The sequence below is a fragment of the Corvus kubaryi genome, unplaced genomic scaffold (assembly GCF_017639235.1).
Source record: "Corvus kubaryi isolate FWS band 111438036 unplaced genomic scaffold, C.kubaryi_AGA036_p1.0 37392, whole genome shotgun sequence".
NCBI classification, from domain to species: domain Eukaryota; kingdom Metazoa; phylum Chordata; class Aves; order Passeriformes; family Corvidae; genus Corvus; species Corvus kubaryi.
The window spans coordinates 8,785,137-8,800,739 of NW_024581131.1; the positions used below are offsets into that span (position 1 = coordinate 8,785,137).

At 41.8% G+C, this 15,603-nt stretch overlaps 1 protein-coding gene across 3 annotated transcripts in view; it reads left to right on the forward strand.

The window, feature by feature from the left end:
- The window catches only part of LDLRAD3 (low density lipoprotein receptor class A domain containing 3), a 119,965-nt gene that overhangs the window by 47,109 nt on the left and 57,253 nt on the right, over window positions 1-15,603 (forward strand). For all 3 annotated transcript variants that reach the window (XM_042038573.1, XM_042038574.1, XM_042038572.1), the window contains exon 2: window positions 160-306. In XM_042038573.1, coding sequence (XP_041894507.1) covers window positions 219-306 — 88 coding nt within the window. In that variant the 5' untranslated portion in view covers window positions 160-218. The remainder of the gene's footprint in view (window positions 1-159; window positions 307-15,603) is intronic.

A 15,603-nucleotide genomic window follows, 5' to 3' on the forward strand; every position in this document is an offset into this window, starting at 1 on the left:
GCTAGCAAGTACCATGCTCTGGATACTGATAGGATAATGACAAAATAACCAGGGTCAGGGTCCATTTGTTTCATCTTCATTCAACCACTGATAAGCATCTCGCTCTGTGCTGCCTTTGTTAAATCCTCAATAAGCTTACCTCTCTTTCATTTGTTGCAGACAGCCAACTGTTGCCTGGGAATAACTTCACGAATGAATGCAACATTCCTGGAAACTTCATGTGCAGTAATGGACGCTGTATCCCCGGGGCCTGGCAGTGTGATGGGCTGCCGGACTGCTTTGATGACAGTGATGAGAAGGAATGCCGTAAGTGACCATTGCTGTGGCCTTATCATGCTTTGTATCACAGGCCTTGGCTAACTAGTGTTACTGCTGTGTTCTGTAGTGTGTGTTAGAGAAGAAGCAAAGCTGCTGCCGCTTTCCTCATTTAGATCTTGTTGAAAAATACACACAGGCTTTATTGTTTCAGGTCTTTAGTGTTCTTCAGTGTCCAATTTTATTACAGCACCTGGGGAGGTGCCCGAACAGATGGATAAATTGAGATGGACTTGACTTACAATTCTTCCAATATAAGAGTGATGCTCTGTGATTTTTAGGGATCCTGCATGTACTGCTTCAGCACACCGGTCTAGTGCTATAAGCTGACCTTCACTGCCATCAAACCTAGTTCCTTTCATTTTAGAATTGTTGACTGTATCCTGTGATTTTTGTTCTCCCCAATCAAAATGAACTCTATGAACTTTAATAATAACTTTCTAAAAAATAGGCTAAAATAATTTGCTAATTGGTGTTTTTAAGTTAGAACTTGTATTCTAGAGAGCTAAAAAAGTCTGACCTGGTTCTCATCTGTTTCATCTTTTTCTTAGCATTAAGTAAGATTTAGTTAATGTTACTCAGCCATAACATGATACTTTCTAGCCTACACGTGTTAACGAGACAGCAAAATTATGCTGTAGCATAATGCTGTGATTTGAAATCCAGTTGAGAGTGAAAGAAGTAAAATTTCATGTGATTCTAGAGCAGCTGAGAAATTTCTGAGACGTTACTGGTTTTCATGTGGCAAATGTGGTTTCTTTATGTGTGTACTTTACAGAGATTTTCATTACACTTAAACTGAATTTATAAGAAGCTTACCTTTCCCAGGATACTTCTAAGACAGCATTAGCCTTGCTTATGGAGCAGAAGGAAAAAATAAGAGCTTTTTTCAAATTATCTGACTAGAGATACAGTGTGTTGTTAAATGCTCTTGCTTTTTAAATTTGATTCCTTTTCTTTAACCCCAGTAATCCATCGCCTTTAAATAATGGGGCTTTAATAACTGTGCTGTGTAAATCTCCATGTGTAGTTTTGCTTTCAGCCAGTGAGCTTTTTCACTTTCTAAAGAATTGAAAGTATCTGTATGAAGTATCTAATGCTTTGCAGTCTTTATAAATCATCAGGCTTGTGTTGCAACATTGAAGACAGGTTAGTTTAATTTTTTTTCACACTTAAATGTTAACATTAAAGGATAGGCCTGTTACAAGGCTTGATCAGTGTCATGCATATCTGTTTAAACCCTAGCAGAAATTATATCAGTGGCAGCTTTGGCAAGAATAAAAATATCTTAAGTTCAGCCTGTACCTTTCAGTGAGATGTTCCTGATGACAACAACTGTGTGACTCAGGTTCCTCGTTACTTTGCTCCTGAGCAGACTGCTGGCATGACTTTTGGTGTGCTTTTTCTACTTCTTAAAACAAGCTGATTGATGGTACTTCTTTGTATTATTAGGATACACACCAGGAGTTTTTGTGTCTCTAAGAATGTTGTCATTGTCTGCCTTGCATAAATTTTCTTTCATTTGATACAATTAGATGATGTTTATGAAGATTTTCTTAATGAAAGCTGGACTGAGTATTTACTCAGGAATCAGTAACAGGAAAATATGCTTTCTGACTCCGTTCAAAAATTTCCTTACCAAAATCAGTTTGGTCTGGTGAATTACAGACAGTAATAAACATAGTAACTGACAATAAAATATAAATAGCTGTAAATGGCAGTTCATAAAAGCTGTTCTTGTCACCACAGACTCAAATAAACCTCAATGATGTAGGCTGTGCTGCAGCTATGAATTTTAAATTGCTGCTGAACGGTCCTTCCTGGGTTTTTTTCAAGTACTTTTATCCAGCTTGATTGGCTGACAGTTTCTGGAGGAGCATCCTTTTGATCCTGCACAAATTGATGGAGATAATTAGACTGTTCTTTCCTCTTGCCATACATCTATCTGCTATTGGATCGCCCTCACAAATGTAAAATTAGCATACAAAAGAGACTTGCAGGGAGAGCAATCGATTTGAATCCTATGCTGGCCTACTGTTAGCAGGTCAGATAAGTCAAAACAGAATGGAGGTAGTGCTCGTTTGAATCTCCACATTTGTAATGTTTCCAACCAGTCTTTTATATTATAAAGTAATCAAAAGTTGGATGGGCTTATACAGACCAAATCTGGGGTCAGATTTATTCCTAGCTCAGAGAAAAAAGTGTTGAAAAGCAGCCCTATACATACAAAATTTTATTTTTTAAATCATCTTAAGCTAAACTTTGTTACTTTCCTTCCACTGGAATAGGGCTCTACTTCCTAGAGCTTACCTTGCAGCGAAATTAGAGTCCTTTGTTTCTGCTGTGATTTTGCTTTGCAGTAGCTGAGCTGTTGATGGTGAACACAAAGCCATAGGAGTTGCATTAGCAACATGAGGTGGCTAAGTTCCCAGTGTGTCACTACTCACAGCTGTACTTTAAGCTGCTTTGTCTGTGATTCCTCCTCAAGTAACTATTTCACATTGAGAAGTGTTAACCTTGCTTAAAAATGTCTGTGTGTAAGAGTTTGGTTACAGGGTTTGTTTGTTGTGAAGATGAGTACGCTGTGTTTTGGCATGCCCATGAGGAAGTAGTCCTGCAGACGTGTGTGGTTATGTGGAAAGTCTTTCTCTTTTGGTTTGTCTTACTGTTGGACATCCACATTCAACCATAGTTTATCAATTCTGTTGCTGTAGCATCTCATCCTGTCTGTCCCCATTTAAACAGGAAAACTTTGAACTCAGGGTCTGGTTCTCATTTTTTGTGGTCAGCAAGTAGAAAAGTGATGGTCTGGCTGTGAGGAGGAAATAAGATGCAAAGCAGAATTACCTGCACATTGTCCATCCTTGTCTTACCTCTTTCCTGTCTTGCTTTTGTCCCTTTTCTGTCTCCTCTTCTGCAGGACCATCTCTGTTAACCACGTCACTTTGCTTGTGGCCTTTCTCTTCATCTCCCACACTTGTCAGAACCCACATGCCCACATACCATCTGTCATCTTCCGTGCTTCCTCTGTACCCTTACCCTTACCTTAACGCTTCCCATGCCAGCTGTCTTTGTGCTACGTAGTGCACAGAACATTTCTCATACCCTTGCCTTCACTTATGGTGATGTGATGACTGAAAAATGTTACCTGGTTTTATCTGGGGAGGAGGGTCGAGGAAAGGCATGGAAGGGAGGGAATAAGCTGAGACAGTGACTTCTCATTGTTGTAAATAAGAACCACTTCTTGAAGAACAACCTTGCTTTTTTTTTTCCTGCAGGCCAATAATTGAGCTCGAAAAGGATTAGTTTACCATATCAATGTGAATGTTTTGTGAGTACTTCCAGTTCTCTGTAGTTTGAGTAATGTGCTATCATCAGTGTATCTCCCAATGGAGAACTGCTTTGTAGTTAATCCCCTTGTCTTCTGGTTCTCATCAGCTGGATTGCTCCTTAGCCTGTGTAGTCCAGTACCTGTCATGCATGTTTCTTTGAAGTATTGGTATTACTACTGCTTTACACCTGTGTGAATGATTTTTAAAGGAAGCTGAGGCTCTTCTTAACAAACGCAGAATCTTAACCAACAGGACTTCCCTGCGAAGTTTGGAGGGATTGCATAGATCCTAAATCCTCCTCTGCTTGCACACCAGGCATTACAGATAGCTGGGGTTAGTGCTTGCCCTGGTCGGGTTGGGAGCTGCATGCTGTCAGCACTCAGTTCTTTCTGTTACCAGATATGGAAGATCCAAAATTTTCCAAAACAGAGAGCCTGAATGGAAGAAGCCTAGAAATGTGTGCTTGCATGTTTTGAAACGTTTTGAGGTAAATTAATTATCTCTAGTGCTGACTTTTATACCTACCTGCCGACCTATTCCTTTGAAGCCAAGACCCGCATCTCGCTCTTGGAAGGATTCTCATCTTGAGATTTCAGAGTGCGCTAATATTCTTAGTTAAGCTCCTGATTTACTCTGTTATCTCTGTTTCCTCTTTCCTTTGCTCTTTGTACACCTTTGTATTAGATTATTACAGAGAGAACATTGTGAACACAGAATGGCTTTTGTCACTAATGAGCAGCAGCTAGTGGGGAGATGGCATGTGCTGCCTTTGTCAGCTAACAAGGAGCAGATGGTGGGGATTCGGAGCATGGCACATCATCCACACTAAGTGCCTGGCATGACAGCAGCCAGAATTAGAGACACACCAAGTACCCAGGAGTCTAGATTTTCCTTCATTGCTCTTCTGAGAGATGCCAAATTTGTATGTTCAGCTATGAGCAAATAGTGGCACACAGTGAATCAGTGACTAGCTCTGTTAATCCAAGGGCTAAAGAGTGGGCTAGAAAAAACCTGTATGCAAGGATAGCCTTGGGGCAGTGTGTTCTCATGTCTGAAACCTCTGTCTCTCTTGTTTCTGTTTCCGGTTGTCACTGCTGCTCATTCAATACAAACGTAAAGGTAAAGCAGGTTTCTGAGTCAATGCTAGAAGTTGTGACTGGGTTGTATAGGTGTCTGAACAATGGGGCATCATCCATGCTTGTAAGGATGTGCTGCCAAAACACTCCTGGGCTGGCTAGCAAGAGCTGGTCTTTAGGGACATCCAGAACTGTGGTAATAAAGAGCTCATTTCATCACCAGCAATCCATCGTCATCAAACCTTGCTCTGATCATCCTTCAGACAGAGCAAGTCTCCTCCATGGGGAAGAATGTCTTTATTAAATGAAGTGCTGCGTGAAAATGGTCCATTATAACTAGGATTCCCCAGACAGGTATTGAAGCCACCTGCCAAGCAGGCTTCCACTAAAGGTCAGTTTTGTCTCTTTGCCTGAGACACTTGTGCTTGCAGGGAACCCAGTGCAATCAGAACTGAAAGTTTTATAATACCTGCAGTCCTGAGTTGCAGTCAGCATGGTGTGGTGAGCCAAGCTTTTCTGCAGCTTCATAGCAGCAGGCTAACTCTCATGGTCCTGAACACTGTGACTCATATTTGGGCAATCTGAGAAATCTGTTTAATCCAGGTGTCTAGTAGATCTGGTAAGAGCATTTCTGTTTCTGTGTCAGGGAATTGAAGCCCTTGGCACCCCTGCTGAAGCCAGAGTCCTGGTGACAAACACCCTCAGAACTCCTGGACCTGGTAGGCTGAGTGCCATTGTGCAAGGATGAAGGTGTGAGATGGGAATGTTTTCTGGTTATGGTTGCGATCATGCTTCTATTGCTGGTTTTGCCAGCATTTTTAACTGTCTTTGTCAGGTTAGTTGAATAATATTTGAGATAGTCCTGTAATTACTTGTTCATTGCTGATATGTTGGCATATTAATCTTTGATTTAATCTTCTCTTGTGTGTCTCTTAACTATGTTCTTGCTTTTACCCTGTAGATTTGGAACTGTGTGTTTATATATAATAAACACGACCTATTTTGTCACATTCCATTCTGTATCTGTCTTTCTATGTTGAGTATGTTTGCATTTCCATTTAGTCTATCTAAATGCACACAAGGTTTTGTATAAATGCTTTATAGTCTCAGAAGATTTTATAAATCTGGTGTCGTCAGGGTGTGGAGTGCTGGGTTGGGAGATGTGGCACAGCTAAGCCTGCATCATTCAAAGTATTTGTATCTGCACACTTGCTCTAAATCTTCGTTGTCTCTGCACTGATGGAGACTCAACCTGGATTAGCAGTATATTGCACTTTGAAATTGCAGCCCACAGTAACCATTTTTAAGTTTCCCCGTGGTTTGCTATACCTTATTTTCCTTATGTTTGACATCTCCAATATAAAGCTTTCTAAGCCAGAGAAATGTTTACTGCTCCCTCTGGTGTTCACTTGCAACAGGCGTTGGAGCTCCCCCCGCTGAGGAGCGACGGGGCCGCGGGTTTGTCACGATCAGTTTCACACGGCGGCGGAGGAGAGAGAAAGTCTTTGCAGGGGAGTGCCAGATGAAACCTCCGCTCTGCAATTAGTAGCCCGGGTTTCCTAGATGATGTGAAGAATGTTTTCCTGTGCTCTAAACCCTTTCATCTGGGAAACTGAAACTCTTAGAGAACAAAGACAGATTAGCTAGGTTTTCTTCAGGTGAATTTTGACTGGCTTAATTTTCAGTTTCAGCATTCAGTTTCTACAAAAGAGGTAGTTTTTTAACAACTGCATCTGAGAGCTGTAAAGTATTTAAAAAAAGAAAAAAATCCCACTGAAACCAAAGTCATGTCTGAGGAAGTTGGTCTGTCATTGGAGAAGCTCTTGAGTGCAAGAACTCCTACACTGGCTGGCACGGGCTGCAGTAGGGAGGAGGTGGATTGAGTGGGGACTGCAAGAGCTTCAAAGCCATGTCATATGCTTGGAAGCCTCAAATGAGAGCTGTCAGACTGCCTTGTCCTGCCCTCTTTGATGTAGGGTATATTTCAGGAGGTGGCTTTTAGATTTGTTGCTGTTCAGTGCTTTAAAAAAAAAAAAACAAAACATAAATCATGGAGTTTGCCCTCAATCAAGATTATGCTTTGAGTCTGCTCTACAGGAAGCTCACAAGTTGATATACTAAGGCACATTAGGTATCCATGCTTTTCACTTTGTAAGTCCCAAAATTATAATGGAGGCAAAGGCAAAATTTATTACTAAAGGGTCATTACTAACAACCTAAATCATTCTGGTGGCAGTCTGAATTTAGATGTGTGTCCTCTCCTTGCATTACAGTTTGCTGTGAGAGCAGTCAAAATCCTAACTTCCACACTGCTAAGAATAAGTAACCAGCTTTAGTAGCCACTTTAAAAGACAGAGAAAAAAGGTCTTGTAGAGACAATGAGTTCTGCAATCTTTATAAGCTATTTAATGCGTGCTTGTTATGATAGTACAGTTATTACAGCTGAAGACATTTTGCTTGGATTTAACCACTCAGCAGGGTCAGTCTAATGAATGGCTTTCATGTACAGGAGCAAAGAGCACAAAGTAACTCTGGCTCCTATCCTTTCAAATACTAGGCTTTCAGTTCAACAAACAGAGCTCAGTGCACTGAAGAATGAGATGCAGTGTTTTGTTAAAAAGAAATGTCTGCCCAATTCAGAAGGGGTTGTCTAAACCACTTAAGATCTAGAAACACAGCAGTGGGCCAAGACTTGGGCAGGACTAATCCTACCCATCAGTAAAGATTACTGACATGGAATTAATATTCAGTAGCCCCAGAAAATTATTCTGAAGCATCAGTTAAAGCCAGGTGTAGACAAGGGATAATTCTACAGAAAATGAGGGGCAGGGTGATATTTTCAAGAAATGTTTTCAAATTCCTGGGATTAAGATTCAGCCTTGCATACCTGCAACAAGTTTTTGGACTGCCCCATCATGTGTAAAGGTGAAGGCAATCTCAGCTGTTGCAGTCTGTAGCTGCTAGCCAGGTGCATTTTTAGCTTTGAGAAGTCCCCATTGCTGATAAGTTGTATTCTGTCTTGCTAGTAAACAGCATATAGTAGTGTGAGCTAAATAGCTGTGAAGTGGACTTGTATCAAAACTCACTACATTTTGGAAAAGATAAGTATTCATTAGTTGCTTATTTGCAAGTAAGTGATTTAGTGACCTGGCGCTTAAAAAAAACCCTAAATAAACCCAAAAAATCCTAAAAGGGGAACTCCAGCATCAAGACCACTTTTTCACATCTGAAGATTTTGTTACAACCTTATGATTGTAAAACGATTCAAAAGTATTAGACCTGAATTTGTAGTCTTTAGTTCATCAAATCTCTGTTTACTACTTTGGGAAGTGTGGAGTGGCTGTGATAAGGTTCACAGTACTTACCAGAGGTTTAGGTGGCTGTGAGCTTTGGTCATTGTCTGTGTGTAGTTGTGGAGGTGATGACAAGCCTCTGCTGCAAATGGATGTGTCCCAAGACAGATGAAAGGTTGATACAAACAGTGAAGCTAGTTGTCAAATACTGATGGATTTGAAGTGCTCTGTAATCCCCTGTGAGCATGAAAGAGGGTGATACAGGCACAATGAGTAAGATAAAGGCATAAATATAAAAGCAGTACATTAAAATAACTAGTATAATTACAGCAAATTGAATACTTCATAGCTCTGAGTAGTGCTAAAATCTACATGAAAGGTGGAACTGTGAGGCTTGTGGCGTTTTTTGAGAGTATGATCTGGGAGTTTGACTTTCCTTGTAAACAGGACTAACTGTCTACCTTTGTGGTGCCCTGCCTTACACTACATCTCCATCTAGTGCATTTTAAATGCTTACAGAGAAAACAAGATTGTAAGGAATCACAGAATCTCAGTATCACAGAATGATTGGAATTGGAAGGGATTTCTGAAGGTCATAGTCAAACCCCCCTGCTATAGCAGGTTCACCTGGAGCCAATTGCACAGGATCATGTTCAGGTGCCTTTTTAATATCTCCAGAGAAGAAGACTTGAGAATTTCTCTGACCAGCACTAGCTCTGGACAGAGTACTCCCAACACAGCTTCACCAGGGCAAGGTAGAGAGGAATTGGCTTTCGTCCAGTCCTCAGGTACCTCTCCTGTTCTCCATGATCTTTCAGAGATGATGGAGAGTGGCTTCACAATAGCGTCTTTCAACATGTGTCGGTGCATCCCATTGGGGCCCATGGATTTGTGGGTGTCAAGTTTGCCTGATCTCTAACCTGTTCTTCCCCAGCCAAGGCAAAGTAAATTTTTCTCCAGACTTTCTCTCTTGCCTCCATGGTTTGGGATTCCCAAGGGCTGGCCTTAGTAAAGACTGAAGCAAAAATGCATTCAGTATCTCAGCTGTCTCTGTGTTCTCTGTCACCAGGGTCTCCACCTCATTCCCAAATGGGTGGGCCCAGATTTTCCCTCATCTTCCTTTTGCTACTGATGTACTTGAAGAAACCCTTCTTGGTGTCCTTGACATCCATTGCCAGTTAATTCTAAATGGACCTTAGCTTTCTTGTTGCTTCCCTGTCTACTCTGACAGTGTACCTATGTTCTTCCCAAGTGGCTTGTCCCCTTCTCCACCTTCCAGAATATTTCTTTTTGTTTGAAATTTGCCAGAAGCTCCTCGTTTATTCATGCAGGTCTTCTGCCCCCTTTGCTTGATTTTTTTTATTCATAGGGATGCACCTGCCCCCTTTTGCATCGCTATGAATAAGAAATCAAACAATCTTGAGGTTGAAGGAAACGTTACTTGAGTATTAACCAACTCTCTTGGATCCTCCTACCTTCTAGGGCCATAACTCATACGATTCTTCCTCCAGATTCCTTTGGCCTTGAGGATGCCAAAGTTAGCTCTCATGTAGTCCAGGCTGTAATTCTAGTTACTGCTGACTTCCTCCACTCAGGATCTTGAATTCCGTGGTCTCATGGTCACTGCAGTCAAGGCTGCCCCCAGTCTTCACACCCCCAGCCAGTCCTTCCTTGTTTGTCAGTGCAAGGTCCAGCAGCACACCTCTCCTCGATGGATCCTCCACCACCTGTGTCAAAATGTTACCATCAGTGCTGTGGCAGGAACCTCCTGGGCTCCTGTGTGCCCACATGAGTTGTTTTTCCAGCAGAGATCAGGGCAGGAGTTCCCCATGAACACCAGAGCCTGTGACTGTGAGGCTGCTTCCAGCTGATGGGAGAATTCCTCATTGACTTCTTCTTCCTGACAGGGTGGCCTCTAGCAAACACCCACAGCAGTGTCACCCACGTTGTCCCTGAATTTTACCCATCAGCTCTTGTCTTGTTCTTCACCCAGCCTGAGGCAGAGCTCGATAGAGCCCAGCTGCTCTCTCACACAAAGAGCAGTTCCACCACCTCCCCTTGCTGGTCTGTCTCTCCTAAAAAGGTCGTAGCCATCCCTGACAGCGTTCCAGTCATGTGAGCTGTCCCACCATGTCTCTGTAACTGCAGTGACATCGTGCACACAGACCTCTCATTCTGCCTGGTTTTTCCCCATCCTGTGTGTGTTGGTCTACAGGCATTTCAGAGAGGTAGTTATTCCTGCAGGTTTCCCTGGAGGAAGGGGTGCAGGAGGATGTACCAAAGCCACAGACACCCCTGAGATGGTTTTCCTTCTGTATCTCATCTTGGGAGGCAGATAAGAAACATTTTTTGTTGCTGTGGTTGGCCTGGTTTATTCCCCTGCTGGATGTGGTGTAGTGAGTGTTGCCACTTTGAACCTCACACCCTGAGTCCTTCAGTTTAAAGCCTGCTCACTGAGTTGGCCGGTCTTTGCCAAAGATCCCCTTGCCTCTTCTAGATGGATCCCTTCTAGGTGAATCCCTTACAGGACTATACACAGGGATTATTTTTTATATTGGCTACTTTTGGTGGGGGGTGTGTTAATATATGGAAGGAGAAGATTTAACAGCAGGGCTTCAACTTAGGAAGAGAGAGACATTCTACCAGAATTAGCATCCTGAAAAGATCATGGCAATGAAAAGCTGCAGTCAAAGTAGATTTTGCATATTAATGGAGTAAGCATTGTCATGTGCTAGGATTTCAGGCTGTCAGGTGTTGTGCAAACAACAATCATAGAAAACTGTACAAAACCAATCTTTAGGTGTCTCATTCTTACTTATAATCCAGTAACAATTTGTATAAAAATCTAATGACATTAACACCTCTTTTCTTTTTCTAGATAACTAGAATATATAGCAGAAAGCTAGGAATTTCTCAATAAAAGTAGTTGTATGTTTTGTAGTAGTTGCACATCTATACATAGAAAATGTCTGGACTTCTAGTCACATCTCATAATCACTGAGTGCTTTTAAGTCTCCTTCTGTGTTTCTTGCTGCTTCCTGTCATCTCCTGGCTGACCTGGAATATTTCTTGCAGGTAGGTAAAAAACATCAGAATTCTTAAGCAAAGCTGAATATTAAACAATGCATGAAATGAGCATCTGCATTAATTGGGAAGATGCTGCAAGGCAGCTGCTGATCTTTTTGCCACTTACTCCAATGGCTCTCAAACTTGGAATGTCAAACTGGAATTAGCTCTTGTTTTTACTCGTGATTAAGCAACCAAATACTTAGTAGTTATAATAAGATTTGTAATTAAGTGACCATGGTGAATGTTTCATTTGAAGCTCAATTACACATGAGTAAGGGCAAATGCGATAGCTGCTTATGTTTGATAGCTTTTTATGCAGGGAGATCAAGAGGGTTTGTGGTGCTAATTATTTAATCCTCTTGATGGGGGTCAGTAAATAACCCAGCTGGAGAGCTTGGAATTGGACAGGTTTAACAGTTGGATGGAATCAGTGGCACAACTGAAAGAAAAAGAACAGGTCGGTAGTGTCTCAGAATGGAGTGAGGTATTGTAGCCCATCAGACACACAGATGTTCTGAGGAGCACTGCTACTGAAGTGCCTTAAGCGTGGTACTCTGTCCTGCTTGTTTGCATCCTGAATAACTTAACAACTCTGAAATTGTGCATACTTTGTCCTTTAGTATGGTGTTATTGTTCAGGTTGTTTAGTGAGTAGTAACTTCTAAAATACTTCTCTTAGTGAGAAACTGCTTCATTGAATGTCTGAAATCCAAGGTTTTTGTCTGTGCTCTCTTCTGACATCTTGTCTGCTTTGTGATGATTTTGAAGGACTAAAACATAGACTCCTAGACCATGAAAGATTACTTTAGGGCCTTACTGTCTGGCAAGAGGTAAAGGCCACTGACTCATAGTAATTCAGCTCTGAAGTGCTTTCTTTTTTCACCCTTTTAGAAGGAAGCCATTTACTCTTCATGGCAGCAGTCTCCCTTGGCTTTTTTTGCTTTAGCACTGGCCTTTTTCTCTGCTAACTGTAGTGTAAATATTACTCTTGTTAGTGGGTGATAGTTTATTGTGTTGGAGGCAACCCCTGGTGCTTCCTACTGGGCTAATTTCACTACTTACAAAACCATAAAATTGCTTCCTTTAAAATAAAGCACATTTTAGGCTCTTTTTCTCTGTGTTTGCATTAGCAGTTTAAGAGTAGCAACTCTTTCACCTGCCTGGTTAAACAGGGAGCAAAGTCAAGAGTGACCCAAGGGCTTTTTGTAGGTGGAATGAACACTCTGCAGTTGGCTGTGTTTTGTATCATAACTCATTAAATTAAATAGTTGTTTTGTTTTGAATTGGAGAAGTTCTGGCATAGTGGACTGTTGGGTGTGTTTTATACTGGGAATATAAGTGCCAGCTTTTTTCTTGATAGGAAAAAGCAAGCAGAGGAAGTGAAACTTCTCTGTGTTGTTCTGCAAGATGACCCTGTTCCAGAGCTCTGTGAGCCAACAAATGATGCATTTGCCTTCAGTGCTAATGCAGCTGAGTGACTGCAAGTAACAGTGGCTTTCCCATTGGGAACAGAACTGAAAATACTGTAGGGTCCAAACAGCAGTTAACTAACCCAAAATAACTGTAAGTGTTAACAGGGTTAGGGTTTATATCAGTTCTTGGGGTAAAAGGAATCATATCCTGGTGCCATCCTGCTTGTGTTACATAGTGTTGTCAAATCAATCCTTCTTTGTAAATTAAAGTTAAAACCTTTATCTCCTTTACATAAAGCCTTTACTGAAATGCTGCATCTTGCCATGCATTCATAAAAAGAATGTGGTTTTACAGTGCTGTCTGATGTGCCTGTGGCATCCCTTACCTAAATTAACAACAGCAGAGAAGTTTAAGGCTGTTGATTATCAAAGTCAGGAAAATACCAATGGCTTTGCAGTAATGCAGCATCTGCACACAGTGGTTTCTGTCTGGAGAGCTGCTCTTGTCGCATGCAAGTAATCAAGTTTTGATTAGCTGAATAAATCATTATCTGTTGTTGAGTTGAGTTGTGTAGCTGTGAAGCAGCATAAAGTTACTTTGCTTGATTGTTACTTGGAGAGGTTCTAAGGTAACAATTTGAGTTCAAAGATGCTCAAGTGCTGTGCAGATTACTTCTATCTGTATTTTGTCACAAAATGTCGACTCTTGTATCTGCTACATCCTGTTTCCTCACTTCAGATTTCAAAATAATTGAGAAACATTTTAAAATAGAAATTTTTGTAAAGTTAAAAGAAGGAACTAGGCTTGTCTACTGGCCACATCGTGTGGGGTGCCCATTGTGTGCTCTCTTTGCATGCTGCATGCAGTAATAAGGGCCCAGTTCACTATAGCTGTGAAATGCTTGAGGTGTAGATTAGCTGGCTCAGCAGTAACGCAGTCATAAAATCACAGAATGGTCTGGTTTGGGAGGGACCTTAAAGATCATGTGGTTCCAACCCCCCTGCCATGTGGTTCCAATCCCCCTTCCACTAGACCAGATTGCTCAGAACCCCATCCAGCCTGGCCTTGAACACTTCCAGGCATGAGGCATCCGCAACTTCTCTGAGCAGCCTGTTCCAGTGCCTCGCTACCCTCACAGTAAAGAATTTCTTCCTTGTATCCAGTCTAAATCTACTACTCTCTTTCAGCTTAAGTCCTATCACCACATGTGCTTGTAAATAGTCCATCTCCAGCTTTCTTGCAGATCCCCTTCAGCTACAGAAAGGTCACAGTAAGGTCACCCCAGAGCCTTCTCTTCTCCAGGCTGAACAACCCTGACTCTCTCGGCCTTGTCTCATAGGAGAGGTGCTCCAGCCCTCTGGTCCATTTTCTGGACTCCCTCTAACAGGTCAATGTCCCTCCTGTGCTGAGAACCCCAGAGCTGGATGCAGCACTCCAGGGGTCTCACAAGGACAGAGTAAAGGGGCAGAATCCCGTCCCTTGCCCTGCTGGCCTCACTGCTTCAAATGCGGTCCAGGATGCATTTGGCTTTCTGGGCCACAAGTACACATTTTGCTGGGTTATGTCCAGTCTCATCCACCAGAATCCCCAAGTCCTTCTTGGCAGGGCTGCTCTCAGTCCATTCACTCTTCAGCCCGGCTTGACACCAGAGTTTTCCTTGACCCAGGTGCAGCACCTTGCACTTGGTCTTGTTAAACTTATAGTTAATACTGTTAATTACAGAATGCATTTGATGTCTTTGCTGCTCCATCTCTGAAAAGAAAAATCATCTGCCCATCGCAGATCAGTTGTGACCTTCTAGTCAGGTTCCAAGTCATTGTAGCCATGAATATCAAAATTGCTTTAATTCAAGAGGGTTGTCTGTATACAGTATAAGGTTTTACACAGTATGTGCCAAATCTGATTTCTTTTCCCCTGCTATTGTGCCTCTCTGCTGAGAAGTAATAAAATGGATTATACTTTTTTAAAAATAGTACTGTTTCACACTTGGGATCATAAAGATAGCAAGATGTTTTTCTGTTACTGCTGTAGAGCTGTGCCTGCAAACTGTCACATCCTTTGTGGAGTGTACTGCTGGTCCTGATGGGAAGTTAGTATTTTTTTTAGAGCTTTGAAAGAAGACGGTGGGAGGATTGGTTTCTGTGTAGCATAAGGAGCCACTTCACGCACTCGCACGTACAAGTGCCAAAATAGTATTTTTGAACTTTAGCAAAGCAACCTGGAGGGAACATTTGGCAAGCTTGTACTGTGGCCAGCAGCTCTCTGCCACCATCTTCACCATTTGCTTCATGTTTGAATTTTAAGAGATAAGAATATTTTAGTGAAGAGTAATTTCTTCCCATGGGTAATGGAGTCACAGGAGGCTCCTCAAGTTCATGGTAGTTCACTGACACCTCTTTTTAAATACCATGGAAATTCCCTTTTGTGTAATGTAAGTACAGATTCATGTTAATCTTCCAGTCCTGGGTCACTTCTGCCATGAGTAGGTAACAAATGAAGGGTGGAACTGGAGTGAATTGATCCTTTCTGCCATAGGCTCACAAACTGGTTGAATGGCAATTTTTTGGGGTGTTCTTTGTACTTGCTATATTGAATTCAGTCTGCATCTGTATTTGGGTAGCCTTTCTTTAGCCACAGTTTTGTAACTTGCTCTGTGGTTTCTTGCTGTATTTTACCCCTTCCTGTCCAATGTGTGGTCTCTCAGTTTCTTCCTTTCTGGAGACATGGGTTCAGGGGGACTTGCCTGTCCTTTAAAAACAACCAACTTCCTCTGTTCCCTTTCCTGTAGCTGGTTATAATACCTTGGCTAAATAAGGTCAAACCATCCACACGCGCCTGTGTCCTTTTCCACTTCTCTTCTGTCATTTCCTGATATCCCTGTAATTCTTGATTACCCTGAGCCCATTTCAACCAAGCGTAACAAAGAAGAATATAGATTGCAAAGACAGTGCTGTCCTTGAAAGCTTATTGAGGCTGAAATCACCACAATAGCCAAACAGATAGCTGCTATTAGATAAACATAAAGCTTCTCACATACAGATCTGCCTGAAAACTTGAAACCTGTGCAGTAGAAGACAATGATGAGCAAAGGGGAGGAAAACTCTTT